Below are 14904 nucleotides of genomic sequence, written 5' to 3'. Positions count from 1 at the left end.
CGCTCCCTTCCAGTGTTCTGACACAAGTCTTCCTCTCATGAGGAACAATCTCCATTCCTAGATCTGTCCTGTTATCTTGAGGTCTATTTAGCTTGGAGTAAAGGCCCTATTACATGGACCACTGATCGGGCAAATGAGCGTACGGATCGGGTGAGAATCAGCCAACGAACTAGCAAATGCTCGTTCATCGGCTGATATGCTCTTTTATGAATAATTAAAAATCATTGCTGTCAGCAGCACATCTCCATTTAATCAGGGAGATGTGCTGCCGACATGATAAAAAATTCATAGGGACAAGCGATCATAGCCGATCAACAAGCCATCTCGTCAATCGGCACTCGTTTACATGATCCAGGTGGGGCTGTGTAATAGCACCCTAAAATATCAGGAAGGTTGAGAATATATTAATGGTTCCCTAAAAACACAAATGCTTAAAAAAATCAACCAAACCTACCCTGGGTAGATTAAGTGTAGAGGCCATTAGACTGGCTTACATTGTTTGAATTCAGATCCACCTAATTTTTCTAGCACCCACTCTACTAGACCAGTGCCCAGCTCTTAGTCTGAATAAAGTCTGATTCAGCTGGATCAGATTTGCTTAGAGCTCACACTTAATATCCATCAACCAGTACAGGCTGAATTTTTGGTTCTCAAAGGAGACTGCTCTCTAGCAGTAATTTTTTAGTTACCAGACAAGAGGGCCCTCCCTATGGGGTTACTTCTTGCTAAATTCCCCATTAGCAAGAGAAAAGAAAGAAAAGAAAGAAAAGAAAGAAAAGAAAAAAAAAGAAAAAAAAGAAAAAAAAGAAAAAAAAAGCAGGCTATACGTTCTTGCCAGGGTACCGCCTCCGACCTCCCATTGAAATCAATTAGAAGCAGACAAACCCACAGTGCACATTTCCAAGTGTTTTTTTTCACCTCTGGTTCTTGTATTAGCTTCAATGGCCGCTGGTGGAAGACGTAATGAAAACCATTAAAATCTGAATTCTTATGCCCGCAAAAAAACACTCCATGTGACCAGGGCCTAACACTTAGGGCTTGTTCACACGTAATGGAATCGCTTCAGAAAATTTCTGCTGCAACTCCGCAAAAACTAGCAGGATTTCCGCTGCGGTGAACCACCACTTCCTGTTTTTTTTTTTTTTCCTGCAGAAAATGGTGGATTTTGCAGCGTTTCTCAATGAGAGATGGTGAATTCTCCTCTAAAAATGCAGCACTTCAGTCCCCTTTCAAACGAAAAATATGCACCGTAGGTTAATTTCTGGTCAGAAAATTTACGCAGTGTTTACCCACTTTACCGCTACTGTATCCTGCTGCATATTTTCTGTCGGCAAACCCAGATTGAAAATACGCAGTTTGGACAAGCCCTTAGAAAAAGCCCCAAAACCGCTCGCAAAAATCAGCTCCATAAACACTGGGATCCAGAGGCAGTTCTCTTGAAATCCACCTCTAATTTTTTTTAGCCTGAACATGCCCTTATGGCACCCCCTTACTGCTCTTTTGTTCACCCTCAGAACATCCGTTTCATTTGTCGGAGTGGGTGGTCATACTTACCCAGGCCCATCACACAGATCCTCTTGTACCATCGTTTTTTGCCACTGTGCAGGACACCCATTAAGAATCAGCTCCCTACCAGCACTGCACACATTAGGTGGACATTCTAAGGGGGAAATCCAAAAATGCAGCGAGCACCCGAACAAGTATACAAGAGCAATATCTAGATACATTTGTAAATAAACCCAAATAAAATGTTAAGTAAAAGATACAGAATGACAACATTACGGATGAAGACCATGGACTTGCACGGGGCCACGCCGCTAATGATGTAGTTCCAATAGTCAGGAAATGTTTAAACAAAATTAATTTTATTTAAATCAGTAAAACGTATGTTTTATTTCAACAGTCGTCGAATTTTGGAATGACATCTTTTAGCAGCGCAGCCCCATGGAGGGCCATGTTTTTTTTTTATCCGTAACTTCTTCCACAAACATCACTCTTGTATTCACAACATATGTACGGCTTACCCATAGGATATGCCATAGGGTATGTTGGGATATAAGTCCTTTTTTGCTGCAGTATCCAAGTGCAGCAAAACCACACCATTGTTTGCAAAGCTGTACAGTAGATGAATTAAACACTTGCTGCCTAATTCCCCATTCCAGATCATAGCTGCCTGCTAAGGACTCCAGCAGCGCAACACCCAGTGATCTGGGCCAGGCAACCCCTTCAAAAGTTGTAAAGTTTAATATAAATAAAGTTCATTTAAATAAGCTAAGTGTGTAATGAATAAACGTACTTGCGTATCCTTCTGAGTACATCCTGATAATGTAGCCGACCAAAATAAGGTCGCACACACCTATTGTAAAAGTAAAACATCTTACAGCCAATTTTTATATACAGATTGACCTTTATAAATTTATTTATATAAAAGCAACACAAATGTCTTAAAACTTAACCACTAACCCAAAAGGTAATTTAAGCCGTGAAAACGGCATGTTTGAAATGTATAATAGTGTCAGAGCCACATGTGGTCAGCACCAAATACAAGGTAATATGTACAAGAGTTCAACATAATGCACTCTTATGGATCTGCATAGAAGTCATTTTCCTCAATACAACAGTAGGGCTGCCATACATTAGCAATCTGTATATTAGCCCTATATTAAGATAAAAGATCAATCTACCATTCCTTAATTGCAGGGATACTACGAATCCTTAAAGAATCTTTATTTTTAAAAAAAGGAGACGTCCCTACCATACACATATATAAGATAGCCTGTTGACAACACAAAATATATATAAAAAAACATAAAATTGACGGACAAGCTGAAGAGCAGCGTGCAGCAGCTTGTGGTGTGGGCCAGAAATTGCCTAGCTCAGTATTTCTTCAGACCATAGCCCACAGCAAGATGCTGCCTGTTGCTGTTTAGCGGAGGAGAGTGCCAGACGGCAGAACTAGTGCGCTTGTAATATCGTGGTTTGCTCTTATAAAACAAGTCTTCTAATTTCGGGCTGTCAATGGGGCCATAGAACGTGTCCACATCTATGGGATGGTAGTACTGCTGACACATTGCTTGGCCTAGCTGTGTTCCTGTGGAAAGGAAAAAAAAAAACCAAACATTTAATAGGTATAACGAACACATTAAAAAAACACAACTGTAACCAGACACTCACCAGATGCCCATGCTGGAATAGGCTTGCGAGGTTTGCTTTCATCATCTGTGGAATCATCACTATTCAAGTCCATGCCATAGTCATCTGCATTGATTTTGACAGCTGAAGGTTTGTAGCCCTTTGGAGTCATCTCATAAGATTGACAGGCTGGGGAATTCTGCGATGATAGAAATCGGTTTTAAGCAGGAACATATATGCTATCAGAACAGATCTATATTTTGCTGTAGCAATATTAATTTATGAACCACCAATATTATTCACAATGCAATAATAATTTTTGGTCCTGATCGCAAGCCGCTGCCTGCTCATACAGACGTTGCTCATTGTTTTCCATATAATATTGCCTCATAATATTGCAGATGTTTTGCATTAAGCATCAATACAGCTCGGTTATAAATCAGTGTCCAAATGACTTAATTGCTGCACTCTATCCTCCCATACCTGTATATCCACAGTTACATTCAGCCCTGGGGCACCAACAGCTGCCAGCTTTTCCTTTGCAATTTTCTCCTGCTCTTCACGTAGTCTCCGTGCTTCCAGTTCTTTAAGTTTCTTGGACTCCAATTCTTTATGTAATCTTTCTTGAAGTTCTTGTTCCAACATCTCTTTCTGCTCCTAGTAGGATAATTACTTTAGATTGTGAGACAAAACAGGTGAACAAAGAACGGTATAGGCTGTCTAAGTGCTATGCCTACCTTTCTCTTGCATTCTTCTGCCTCTCTGCGCTGTTGCTCCTTCTCTTGTGCTGCTCGCTCTAGCGCTCTCTGCAACTGAAGTGCTCGCTCTCTTTCCAAATGCTCCCTTTCCCTGTGGAAATGACAAGGGCTAGGTTATTAAGGAAACACTGTGTGAACTATCAAATCTTGTACAGAATTGCCACTCACTTTTCAGCTCTGAGACGCTCCTGTTCCTTTTCAGCTGCTAGTTGTTTTTCACGTTCCAGTTCTGCCTGGCGCATATCAGCCAATTTTTTGGCTTCGGCAAGCTTTCTTTGCCTTTCCAGTTCCTCCTCTTCCCGCTTTTTCTGGAGTAGTTCCTGGTGTCTACTACGCTCCTCTTCATCCTAGAGTACAAGTAAAATACAGATCAATAGCGGCTATTCTAAACAAAGAAAAAAAGAAGACAGTTTCTTTCAAGTAGTTTGTGCTTTCTACAATCATGAACACACCTGCTGTTTAGCTTTTAGTTTCCGAACGTCCTCATCCTGTCGCCGCCTGCTCTCTACCTCCTCTTGTTTTTTAGCAGTTATTTTCTTTTTGGCCTTCTCCTCCGCCATGCGGTCCTCTTTCACCTATAAGGTAGAACAAGGTAAGGTACTGAAATATAGCGTCGGACTCATACAGTTTACTCTTACCTACAGAAAGACTTTACAAACAGGGCTAGTGCACCATGTCAAAAATGGGATGAAGCAAGAAACAAGGCCTGTACATCCTGGGCCAATATGTGAAATTGCATAAAGGATGAATACAGTAAGATTTTTGGTGGTTCTGAACTCTTCTATATTTGCACAGTTGAATAGTTCTCTAGAGGCAGCTATTTAAGAGTGGGGAGAGGATGATTGTAGTGTTCAATTATTCAATAATCAACTGTCCCCACTATAACATTTGTCACACTCTGGAAACATTTGCACGTTGACTTTTAAAGGGAATGTGTTGCCAGCAAAACAGTTTTTTTTTTTTTTAATGAAACATTTAGTGTGTAGGTGATTAAACATTGTTCTAATTTTATTTTTTTTTCACGAGTCAGGAAATATTATAAATTGGATTCAATTTATTATATTTCCCAGCACTGGTCACTAGATGGAGCCATTCCCAAAATTGCAGCATTGCATGTGGTAAAGCAACCACATTGCTTTATGCTGCAAAATTGGGTAAAAATCCCTCGCTCTAGTGAGCTCTCAGAATCCCCCCCTCCTTTATCCTGGCTAGTGCCGGGAGAAACGAGGGGTTTGAACGGTCTAACCTCCTACACTGTATGTCGCCATTTTTTGAGCTAACACACAGTGTAGAAGGTTTACATACAGTAGTAAACACACACAAACACGAACATACATAGAAATAACTTACCTGCTCCAGTCGCCGCCGCTCCCACCGGTCCATCCGCTCCGTCTGCTGCCGCTGCTCCATGTGCACAAGTCCGGAAGCCGCGACCGGAAGTAGTAATCTTACTGTCCGGCCGCGACTTCCGGTCCACAGGAAAATGGCGCCGGACGGCGCGTATTTCAAATTGAACTGTGTGGGAGCGGCGCATGCGCCGTTCCCACACAGCGGCGTACACGAAAGTGGATGGAACGGGCCCCGTTCGCAGTCCCTATGGGACTGTGGCTGCCGTATTCCATGTCTGTATGTGTCGTAAATCGACACATACAGAAATGGGAAAAAAAAATGGCAGCCCCCATAGGGAAGGAAAAGTGTAAAAATAAAAAAAGTAACAAATTAATCCAAACGTTTTTAATAAAGCACTAACATCTTTAACATATTAAAAAAAAATTTGGGGTGACACTGTTCCTTTAAAGAGTTGTCCAATAGAAGTCCAAATTTTATAAGCATTTACCTTTTCACTCTTCTCATCTATTTGTGCAATTTTCTGCTCCATTTTCTTCTTTTTCTCTTCCTCTAACTGCTCCACTCGCTCACGAGCCTGCAGCACCTTACGCAGACGCTCCTCTCTCCTCCTATATTATATATATATAAAAAAGAAAAAAAACGAAGCCTTTAAAAAGCAGTCAGTTTGCAGCAAATTAATATATTTTCTGTATTAATGCCTTACTATTAAGAGTTCTGCTTGAGGTTAGTCAGTAGGCATGGTTTACTTCCATTAGATAAATGTCTGTCCTGGTCATGTGATTGACAGGTGCTGGGATTGATAGAGTTACACTATGTGTATAAGGGCTCAAACACGCAATTTAATCTTGTCCGTGTGACGGCCGTCACACTGACCCGTGTATTTAGATGGGGCCGTTTACGCGACCGTTGTTTCAACAGAGCAGGAACGGTCTGTTGAAAAAAAAGGACATGTTCTATTTTACTGCGTGTCACACATCACTCCATAGACTGTATGTAGTCTGTGGGGGATCCGTGACAACGCGTCCCGCATGAGTCCACCTAAGACGTGGAAAACAGCAGTTTCACCACCGAGGTGGGCTACGTTCCTGTGAATGTAGCATAAGAGCTGTGTCTTCTAATGATCCCAACACTTCTCACGACAGCATATGTTGGGGGAAAGAAGGATTGGGCATGATGGATTTCAACATGCCTAGTATTTTGTTCATGCTGGAGATAAGATGCTTCTAGAGATAGGTCTTGCAATGGCTTAATCCCCTCGCTCCATTGACATCACATGCATGCTCGGCCGCAGTCCATATGTAGGGGATAGTCAGATGGGATAGTAGTTGGTCGAACAAGCGTTTAAAGGTAGCCATATGCTTTAGATGGCTGACAGAGAGTTACTCACAATTTGAGTTCCTCCTGTTTTCGTTTCTTTCCCTCTTCTATCTTCTGTTTGCGCTGAAGTTCAGCCTCTTCCTTCTTGCGGAGAGCTTCCTGGCGTTGGCGCTCCTTCTCCTGTGAATTTGCAATGGGATATTAATAATTATATCTATCATACATACAAGCTCTCCTCAGAGTAAAACCAGAACACCTACACCAAGACGTGAGTGACCTGCACCTCCTTCACCCTAAAACAAAAAAACTTACCTTAAAGAGGCTCCGTCACCACATTATAAGTGTACTATCTCCTACATATGATGGGCGCTGTAATGTAGGGAACAGTGTTTTTTGAAAAAAAAATTAGACTAAAAGTTTCGCTCACCTCATAACCACCATGCTACGGTTGCATTTTCCAATGCGTTTTTCATAATACTTGACTGATGCAGAAGGATGTGTAATTGATCCAAACGCTGCAGGTGCTTGTAGATGCTCCTAGACTAATCCTGTGTCGACTGCAGGCAATTGAAGCAAAAATTGGTGTGTAGAAAAGGCGGATCCAGCACTCTAATATTAAAATTTCCAATTTTATTTAAGTCATGTTAAAAAAACAAGGATAAAACAAAAATCCCGGGACCACGCTTACGCGCTTCAGACCGCTAAGGTCGTTAATCACAGCCATGATTAAGGACCTTAGCGGTCTGAAACACGTAAGCGTGGTCCCGCGATTTTTATTTTATCCTTGTTTTTTTAACATGACTTAAAGGGAACCTGTCACCAGCATTTCACCTATTAAACCGACTATACCTGGTGGTAGTGGGTGAAAAATCATTTCTATATAACCTATAATTGTCTTCTTAGTCGGCTCTGTAGCTTTAGTATTTAGCTTTTTAGTGTTCCCACATCATATGCTAATGAGCATCAAAGAGTCAAATCTTCATTCCTCAAGTCTTTCCAAGTTTACTTCGCCTCCTTACTTTTGATTGACAGCTCCTCAACTTCCCCCAGCACAAAAAATCCTGCGCTTGTGCATTGATGTCCTCTTTTGGTGTGTGCACACAAAGGGACACCGCATAATTACGATAAAAGGCGCAAAACGTTTGCAGACCGATATTTACAGTCGGAAGAGGAGTTTAGGAGCGGGGATAACGGCAATTAACTTTTTATAGCAGCGGCCAGTGAGGGAGAAGTAAAGTTCAATAGGTGAAATGCTGGTGACAGGTTCCCTTTAAAGAGGCTCTGTCACCAGATTTTGCAGCCCCTATCTGCTATTGCAGCAGATCGGCGCTGCAATGTAGATTACAGTAACGTTTTTATTTTTTAAAAACGAGCATTTTTGGCCAAGTTATGACCATTTTTGTATTTATGCAAATGAGGCTTGCAAAAGTCCAAGTGGGCGTGTTTTAAGTAAAAGTCCAACTGGGCGTGTATTATGTGCGTACATCGGGGCGTTTTTACTACTTTTACTAGCTGGGCGTTCTGACGAGAAGTATCATCCACTCCTCTTCACAACGCCCAGCTTCTGGCAGTGCAGACACAGCGTGTTCTCGAGAGATCACGCTGTGACGTCACTCACTTCCTGCCCCAGGTCCTGCATCGTGTCGGCCACATCGGCACCATAGACTACAGTTGATTCTGCAGCAGCATCAGCGTTTGCAGGTAAGTAGCTACATCGACTTACCTGCAAACGCCGATGCTGCTGCAGAATCATCTGTAGCCTCTGGTGTCGATGTGTCCTCGCTCGTCCGACACGATGCAGGACCTGGGGCAGGAAGTGAATGACGACACAGCGTGATCTCTCGAGAACACGCTGTGTGTCTGCACTGCCAGAAGCTGGGCGTTCTGAAGAGAAGTGGATGATACTTCTCGTCAGAACGCCCAGCTAGTAAAAGTAGTAAAAACGCCCCGATGTACGCACATAATACACGCCCACTTGGACTTTTACTGTAAACACGCCCACTTGGACTTTTGCAAGCCTCATTTGCATAAATAAAAAAATGGTCATAACTTGGCCAAAAATGCTCGTTTTTAAAAAATAAAAACGTTACTGTAATCTACATTGCAGCGCCGATCTGCTGCAATAGCAGATAGGGGTTGCAAAATCTGGTGACAGTTTCTTTAAATAAAATTGGAACTTTTAATATTAGAGTGCTGGATCCGCCTTTTCTACACACCAATTTTTGCTTCGATTGCCAACAGTGGTTTTTATTTGGAAAAACAATCAGTTTTGAGAAAGTTATGCACGATTTTAGATTTATGCTAATTAGTTTGACAACTGGGCATGTTTTTACTTTACCAACTGGGCGTTGTAAAGAGAAGTGTATGACGCTGACCAGTGTCATACACTTCTCTCCATTCATTTTTATCTGTACTCGCAACTCAGTAAAGTTAATGTGCGCGAGATCATGCTGAAGTGCCTTGAGAGTGAATAGACATTACCGAAGTGTCGGGAGTGTGAGTAGACATCGTCCTGGCTGGAGGCAAAGTTTCTTGGGGGCTTGCACAGCGTGATCTTGCGAGATCACACTGTGCGGAAGTGTGAATAGACATCGCGTCCTGTTGGAGGGCAATGTCTATTCACTCTCAAGACACTTCGGTCAAGTTAATGTGGGAGTGACTGCACAGCGTGATCTCGCGAGATCACGCTGTGTTGCGTTTACTGCTAAAAATGAATGGAGAGAAGTGTATGACACCAATTGGTCAGCGTCATACACTTCTCTTTACAACGCCCAGTTGGTATAAGAAAAAAAAAAAAAGTAAAAACACGCTTAGTTGACTATTAAGAAACAAATTAGCATAAATCTAAAATTGTGCATAACTTGCTCAAAATAAAAAACACACTTATCTACATTACAGCGCCGATCACATTATGTAGGAGATAGGGCACTTATAATCTGGTGACAGAGCCTCTTTAAGCCACCAGTGACACCTTTAAAAGCTGGTAAATACTTACATCTGCCTGGAAACAGCACAAGGAGGAAAAAAAAAAAACACATAGTAAGTTGCTAGATCACGACAAATGTATATTTAAAAAAAAAAACCCGCGGGCGTTGCATAAGAACACAAAAGTCTTATAATGCTAAACTGGCTGTGGCTTCCCTCAGAGATCAGATGATCACCAGGGTTGAGAGAAACCAGACGAAGCTGATCGCCATGGCTGCGACCTATTGGGAAGGTGATGTCTTCATGAGACAAGCCCTTTGAAAAGTAAGTATCCACTTAAGCAACTTATGATAATCTAATATACATCAACTATGTAATGGACTTAAAAATTTAGCTGTAATCTATTCTTGACAGCAAGCGGAAAAGAAAAAAAAACAAAAAAACAAAAAACAAAACTGTCCCTAGTTAGAGCAGAGAAGGTGGACTGCGGGAAACGTGGGGGGGACAACAAGACAGATGCTTCCCATGAAAAATAAAGAGCAAAGTATATGAAGTTGGGGGCTGGAGCAAAGAGACATAGGCACATACAGACATGCTCGAGCTTCCTGGTAAGCGTTTTCTCACCCCAGTGCTGATGCTCAGCTACACCGTTTATTACCACTACATAATGTCCTCCATGCTGCTACAGCTTCTTAATACAGTATATGTGATAGAGAATTCTCCACCTGTGTGTGCAGTGTATAGAAGACAAGATAGCAGCTAAGATTTACCCACTAGATCAGAGACAACTGAGAATTAGGGACAGAGCCTGCAGTGTGTGTGTGTGTGGGGGGGGGGGGGGGGAGGGAGCCATAAACAAGTCATAATGTACAGAAATCACCATAAGCCATGACTAAGGACCTGGAGAAGGTCAGAAACGCGTAGGCTACCGCCTATACTTCTTTTTCCCTCTGGATTTGGACAATACCCACTTGTCACTTCAACCACTATACGTAGCTCACTTGCTACGATTTTAATCAAGCCAAAATAAAACTTGGGAACAGATTCCCGTTTTAACAGACATCGTACCTGCAGCGCTGGATCCAACCCCCCCCTGCTTTTGAAGTATTTCTGACGTGTGCCGACACGGGGATCCGTGTGCTGACTTACTTGTGACAAGGTGAGCTGGAGGATTTTTTTCTACACTTTTTTCTTGTACAGAAATGGTGTTATTCCCCATGTACACAGACCATAGCTTGTGAAGTGTCACCTAAAATCTAGGTAAGCTTTAAAGATCATGGATTGCAGAGAAGTTGAACTCATGCATTTGAGGTTTGCCTTAAAGAATATGTTGCAGGGCTTACAAAATGTTTGATTTTTGTCACAATGTTACTCCTTTCTTTAAATATAGTACTGACTGCACTCAGTCCCCACTGAATGAAAGTGACATTTCAACAGTGATCCCCAACAGTCTAAGGTACCCGAGGAGACAAAACCGGTCTGCACTTCGGCATTATACTAGTGCCATACATAGACGTCCTTGCAACAAGTACAGATCATTTGCTTGAAATAAACTTGTATGTAACATGAGCAAGTCAATTTTTCTTCAGCCTAATGTTAAAGTTCCACATACCTTCGGGTCTTTCAGGGGGGTGTTGCGCTTTATAAAGGATTTTGCAATGAGACTTTTCCCAATAGATCCTGGAGTCATCATTAGCAGTTGATTTTTCTGTACTGTATGTAGGAAAGACCTCATATGGGGAGGAGGCCTTACAACCTAGAAAATGAGAGATTGATATACCCACGTCGTCTGCATTATAGCATTACAACTATTAATCTATTGTAAAATACTTTGCTGGGAGGACATGGGGGAGACGGCGTCTTCTTCCTGGGAGGGGAGTGCACATGCTCATCATTGGATTGGTCATCATCAGACAGCTCATCCACAGCACGTTTATAACTTTTCCTCCTGCAACAAGAGATACCCTTAATCTATGTACAGTAAAATGACGCAGATTTTTGCCAGCCTGCAAACCTACACAAGAATCCAATAGTGAACTCACAAAATACCAGTTCTTGAAAGGCATATTTTAAGCAAAAAGTCTTCTTTCCTCCCACGGCATTACCGGCTTTCATGCCTACTCAAGGGGCACTAAGGTCGGCTGTAGTAAATCTTATATGTTACAGTCCAATCAATCTATATTACAATAGTGAGTGGAGTGTCTGGACACAAATCCCTGCATCCGCCAAATAAAAGGAACAGATTTCAAAACACTAGCAGCGGAGCAGGCAGGGCTGAAAGCCAGTGGAAACGAGTAGGGGGTCCAGGCATAAGTTTCCCAGAATGGGTCTTCAAATCACTAATCTATACCGTAGTCCAGGCTTACTTTGAAAAAGGGCGCCCCAAGCTTACAAATCGCCAAGTGTAGACAGAGAAAGCAAATGAGACCCTGCGTGTCCAAACGATCATTCTTTATTTGTGTCACCCCTATAGTGGAAGCTTTCACGTGAATTGAGACTACAGTCTTATGCCAATTTTAGACTGCCACACGTTAGGGTGCATATAACACTGAACCCATGCCATTCTACAGTATGAAACCTAACTGTGGGAACTCTGGGTGTTACAGAACTTAGACAAATGGTAAATGCAAATATGATCGGGCCCTAATCTCAAATCGGCCAATATTGCCGTGGGTAGTGGCGGCCAGCCACTCATTTTCCCCTGCAGCAACCACCCTTAGTGAATCAGAGGGAGGTTCAGAGAAAGGCTATCCAACTCAGACATCAGACAACACATTAAAGTTACAAATACCGACAGTCAAACAGGTCAATTTACGCAGAGTATACATTGGAAGGTTTTGCCTCGTACAACCATAATACCATAGGCATATTTACCTTAAAGTTTGATCATCCACGTCAGGACCAGTTTCTGCAAACACCAGAAAGAAAGTTTTTATTCAGGGTTAGGATAACAAGGTATTTAATTCCTCTGGGATAATGACTTCCAAAGACCATTAATAGGATCATTTGACTAGAATCATTTGGGAAACCAAAAGCAAATCGCTGGCAATCCCCACTTAGGGCCCATGTACAAACGTGTTTTTTGTGGCCATAATTCACCCGCAAATCTGGGGGTGAACTGTGGTCTCATTCATTTCCATTGGCCAATGCAAACAACCGTGGTTTCCACTGTCAATGCATTGCCCGGGAGCCTGGACTGCAGAAAGATAGGACACTTCTTATTACGGACGCATTTCGGGGTCCAGGCTCGTTGAAACGAAAGTACACGGCTATGTTCACGGCCCGTGTTTTTAGGGAGCGGTCCACAGATGACACTTCGCTGCCGTGCAAGCAGCAAAGCATGGGCCATGCACACCACTGTGGTGTGCATGAGCCCTTAAGTGGCTAAAGTCTTATGAAAAATTTGAGCTTCACACAACACGGACTGCAGCCTTGCTGAGCACTTGCTATACCTACATTATTCAGAGAAACCCATCCCTGTGGAAAGAGCTACAATGCCGAGCTAGGCACGAGCACTACAACACATGTTGCATGCTGGAAAATATGGATTGAATAAAAGTTGTATTATAAAATATAATAATTTACATATATTTTAAGTAGAATAAGTAAACGACCAACCGTAAGCAAAATTGGATTTTGTACTCCCTGTATAACCCCTTGTGTGTAAGTCACTGGGGGGCACAGCACTGTGGGTACAGGCCATTTCCAAGACACTGTCTTAGTTTGTACAGAAGCAGTAGAAGACAATAAACAAAAAAAACAGAACACTAAAAAGGTCCCAGGCCTAGAAAACCAGAGGGCAATACCCGTGTCCACAAATTAAAATCAGAGAAAAAGGAGTTTTACAGAGAGTACAAAAATGAAACATTTTTTTGTTATGGGAACACGCACCATGGAACATCCTAAAGCAGTCCCAAAGGGTCCTAGGTGTAGAACATACCATGGGATGGATACTGTTCACACTAGTGGAAATAGTCCTTCCTCATACAGGGGTACAACTTGGCAGATTGAGGATTCCAGGCCTTTAACTTGGTTTGGATTACTGGTTCCAAAAGAGGTTGACCAAGCAGGCTTACCAGAGCTTGCGAGGTCAGTCTCACAACCAGGATCGTGGGAACGCCCTACACTTAACTTCTTGAGGACTTCAGGTAGTAGCGGGAGAGAAGGGAAAAGAAACAGAAGAAAATCCTTTACAAGGTGCGACCAGGTAGTCGACTGCCATGGCCTCGGGATCCCACACCCGGCCACGTATGCTTGTACCTTTTAGTTTAGACAACACACGGAGATCCACGTCTAAAGTGCCCCAATTCTGCCAGATCTGAAGGGAGATTGCCAGGTATAGAGAGCATAACCCCCCCCCCCCCCAGATACAGCCTTTGACAGTCTGCGGACCAATTGTCCAATCCCTTTAAGTGGGCAGAGCTGCCACGTGGGTTTCTGCCCAGTGCAGGAAAGAGAGGACTCCCACAGTGCCACCTGGCTCCTGATGCCACCTTGATGGTTCAAATAGGCGACCGCCGTGGAGTTGTCGGTTTGGACTCTGATCAGGCAACCCTGGAGAAAGAGTCTAATGGGAGAGGGCCAGAAAAATAACGCAAATTCCAAAAGGTTGTTGTCTCTACTAACCAAAATTGGTCACTTAAATGTGCGGGTTCCAAGTCCGGTATCTGTCAAAAACCAAGATGGTAGGAGAATCAGCCTATCCAGTGTGCCTTAAGACTTATACCAGCTTATGAGAACCGCCCTCTGGAGAGGTCTAGTGTGGAATTGTGCCTCAAAAGGTTGATACCATCCTGCCCAGCACCCGCATACTGAATCGGATGGAAGAGGGAGTGTTTCGGATGAAGATGGCCTTGACCTTGTCCATAGGGACATGGTTCTTGGCTGTTTTAGGCCCCATGCACACCAACGTGCTTTTGCGGCCGCAATTCCCCCAAAAATCCACGGGAGAATTGCGGCCCCATTCATTCCTATGGGGCCATGCACACGACCGTAGTTTTTACGGCCTGTGCATGGCCCGGGAGCCTGCACGGCAGAAAGAACGGACATGTCTTATTACGGCCGTGTTCTGCAGTACGGGCTCATTGAAAATAATGTCCGCCCACGATATGCGGGCGGCTTGCGGCTGACAATCCGCTGCCGGCCAACCCGAAAATCACAGGCGTGCACATGACTACGGTCATGTGCATGAGGCATTCGTGTTGAAAAATCATTCACAGGAATGACATGCACGGAGCTAGAACGAAGGAGAACTTCTCTGTATTGATAATCCACTAGAATCTCTTCAACGCGTACAGGGTGAGTTGCCAAGACAAAAGGGGAGGGCAACGAACTGGATATGCTGAAAACCCGACAGTGAAACAGAGGAAATACTGGTTGGCCATTGCGATAGGAATATGAACGTAGGTATCACAAGCTTTGC

The 14904-nt window shown here is 43.1% G+C and overlaps 1 protein-coding gene across 1 annotated transcript in view; it reads right to left on the bottom strand.

The window, feature by feature from the left end:
• Window positions 1-2387: 2387 nt before the first annotated feature.
• INCENP (inner centromere protein) overlaps window positions 2388-14904 on the bottom strand; it is a 34119-nt gene continuing 21602 nt past the window's right edge. Inside the window, exons 8-18 of the mRNA XM_075837666.1 lie at window positions 12357-12390; window positions 11313-11430; window positions 11095-11238; window positions 6628-6737; window positions 5728-5848; window positions 4343-4465; window positions 4059-4237; window positions 3870-3981; window positions 3616-3789; window positions 3175-3331; window positions 2388-3091 (exon numbers count right to left, since the gene is read on the bottom strand). Coding sequence (XP_075693781.1) covers window positions 2877-3091; window positions 3175-3331; window positions 3616-3789; window positions 3870-3981; window positions 4059-4237; window positions 4343-4465; window positions 5728-5848; window positions 6628-6737; window positions 11095-11238; window positions 11313-11430; window positions 12357-12390 — 1487 coding nt within the window. The 3' untranslated portion in view covers window positions 2388-2876. The remainder of the gene's footprint in view (window positions 3092-3174; window positions 3332-3615; window positions 3790-3869; window positions 3982-4058; window positions 4238-4342; window positions 4466-5727; window positions 5849-6627; window positions 6738-11094; window positions 11239-11312; window positions 11431-12356; window positions 12391-14904) is intronic.

This window comes from Rhinoderma darwinii, chromosome 9, assembly GCF_050947455.1.
Source record: "Rhinoderma darwinii isolate aRhiDar2 chromosome 9, aRhiDar2.hap1, whole genome shotgun sequence".
Classification (NCBI taxonomy): domain Eukaryota; kingdom Metazoa; phylum Chordata; class Amphibia; order Anura; family Rhinodermatidae; genus Rhinoderma; species Rhinoderma darwinii.
This window is presented reverse-complemented; position numbering and strand designations above follow the sequence as displayed.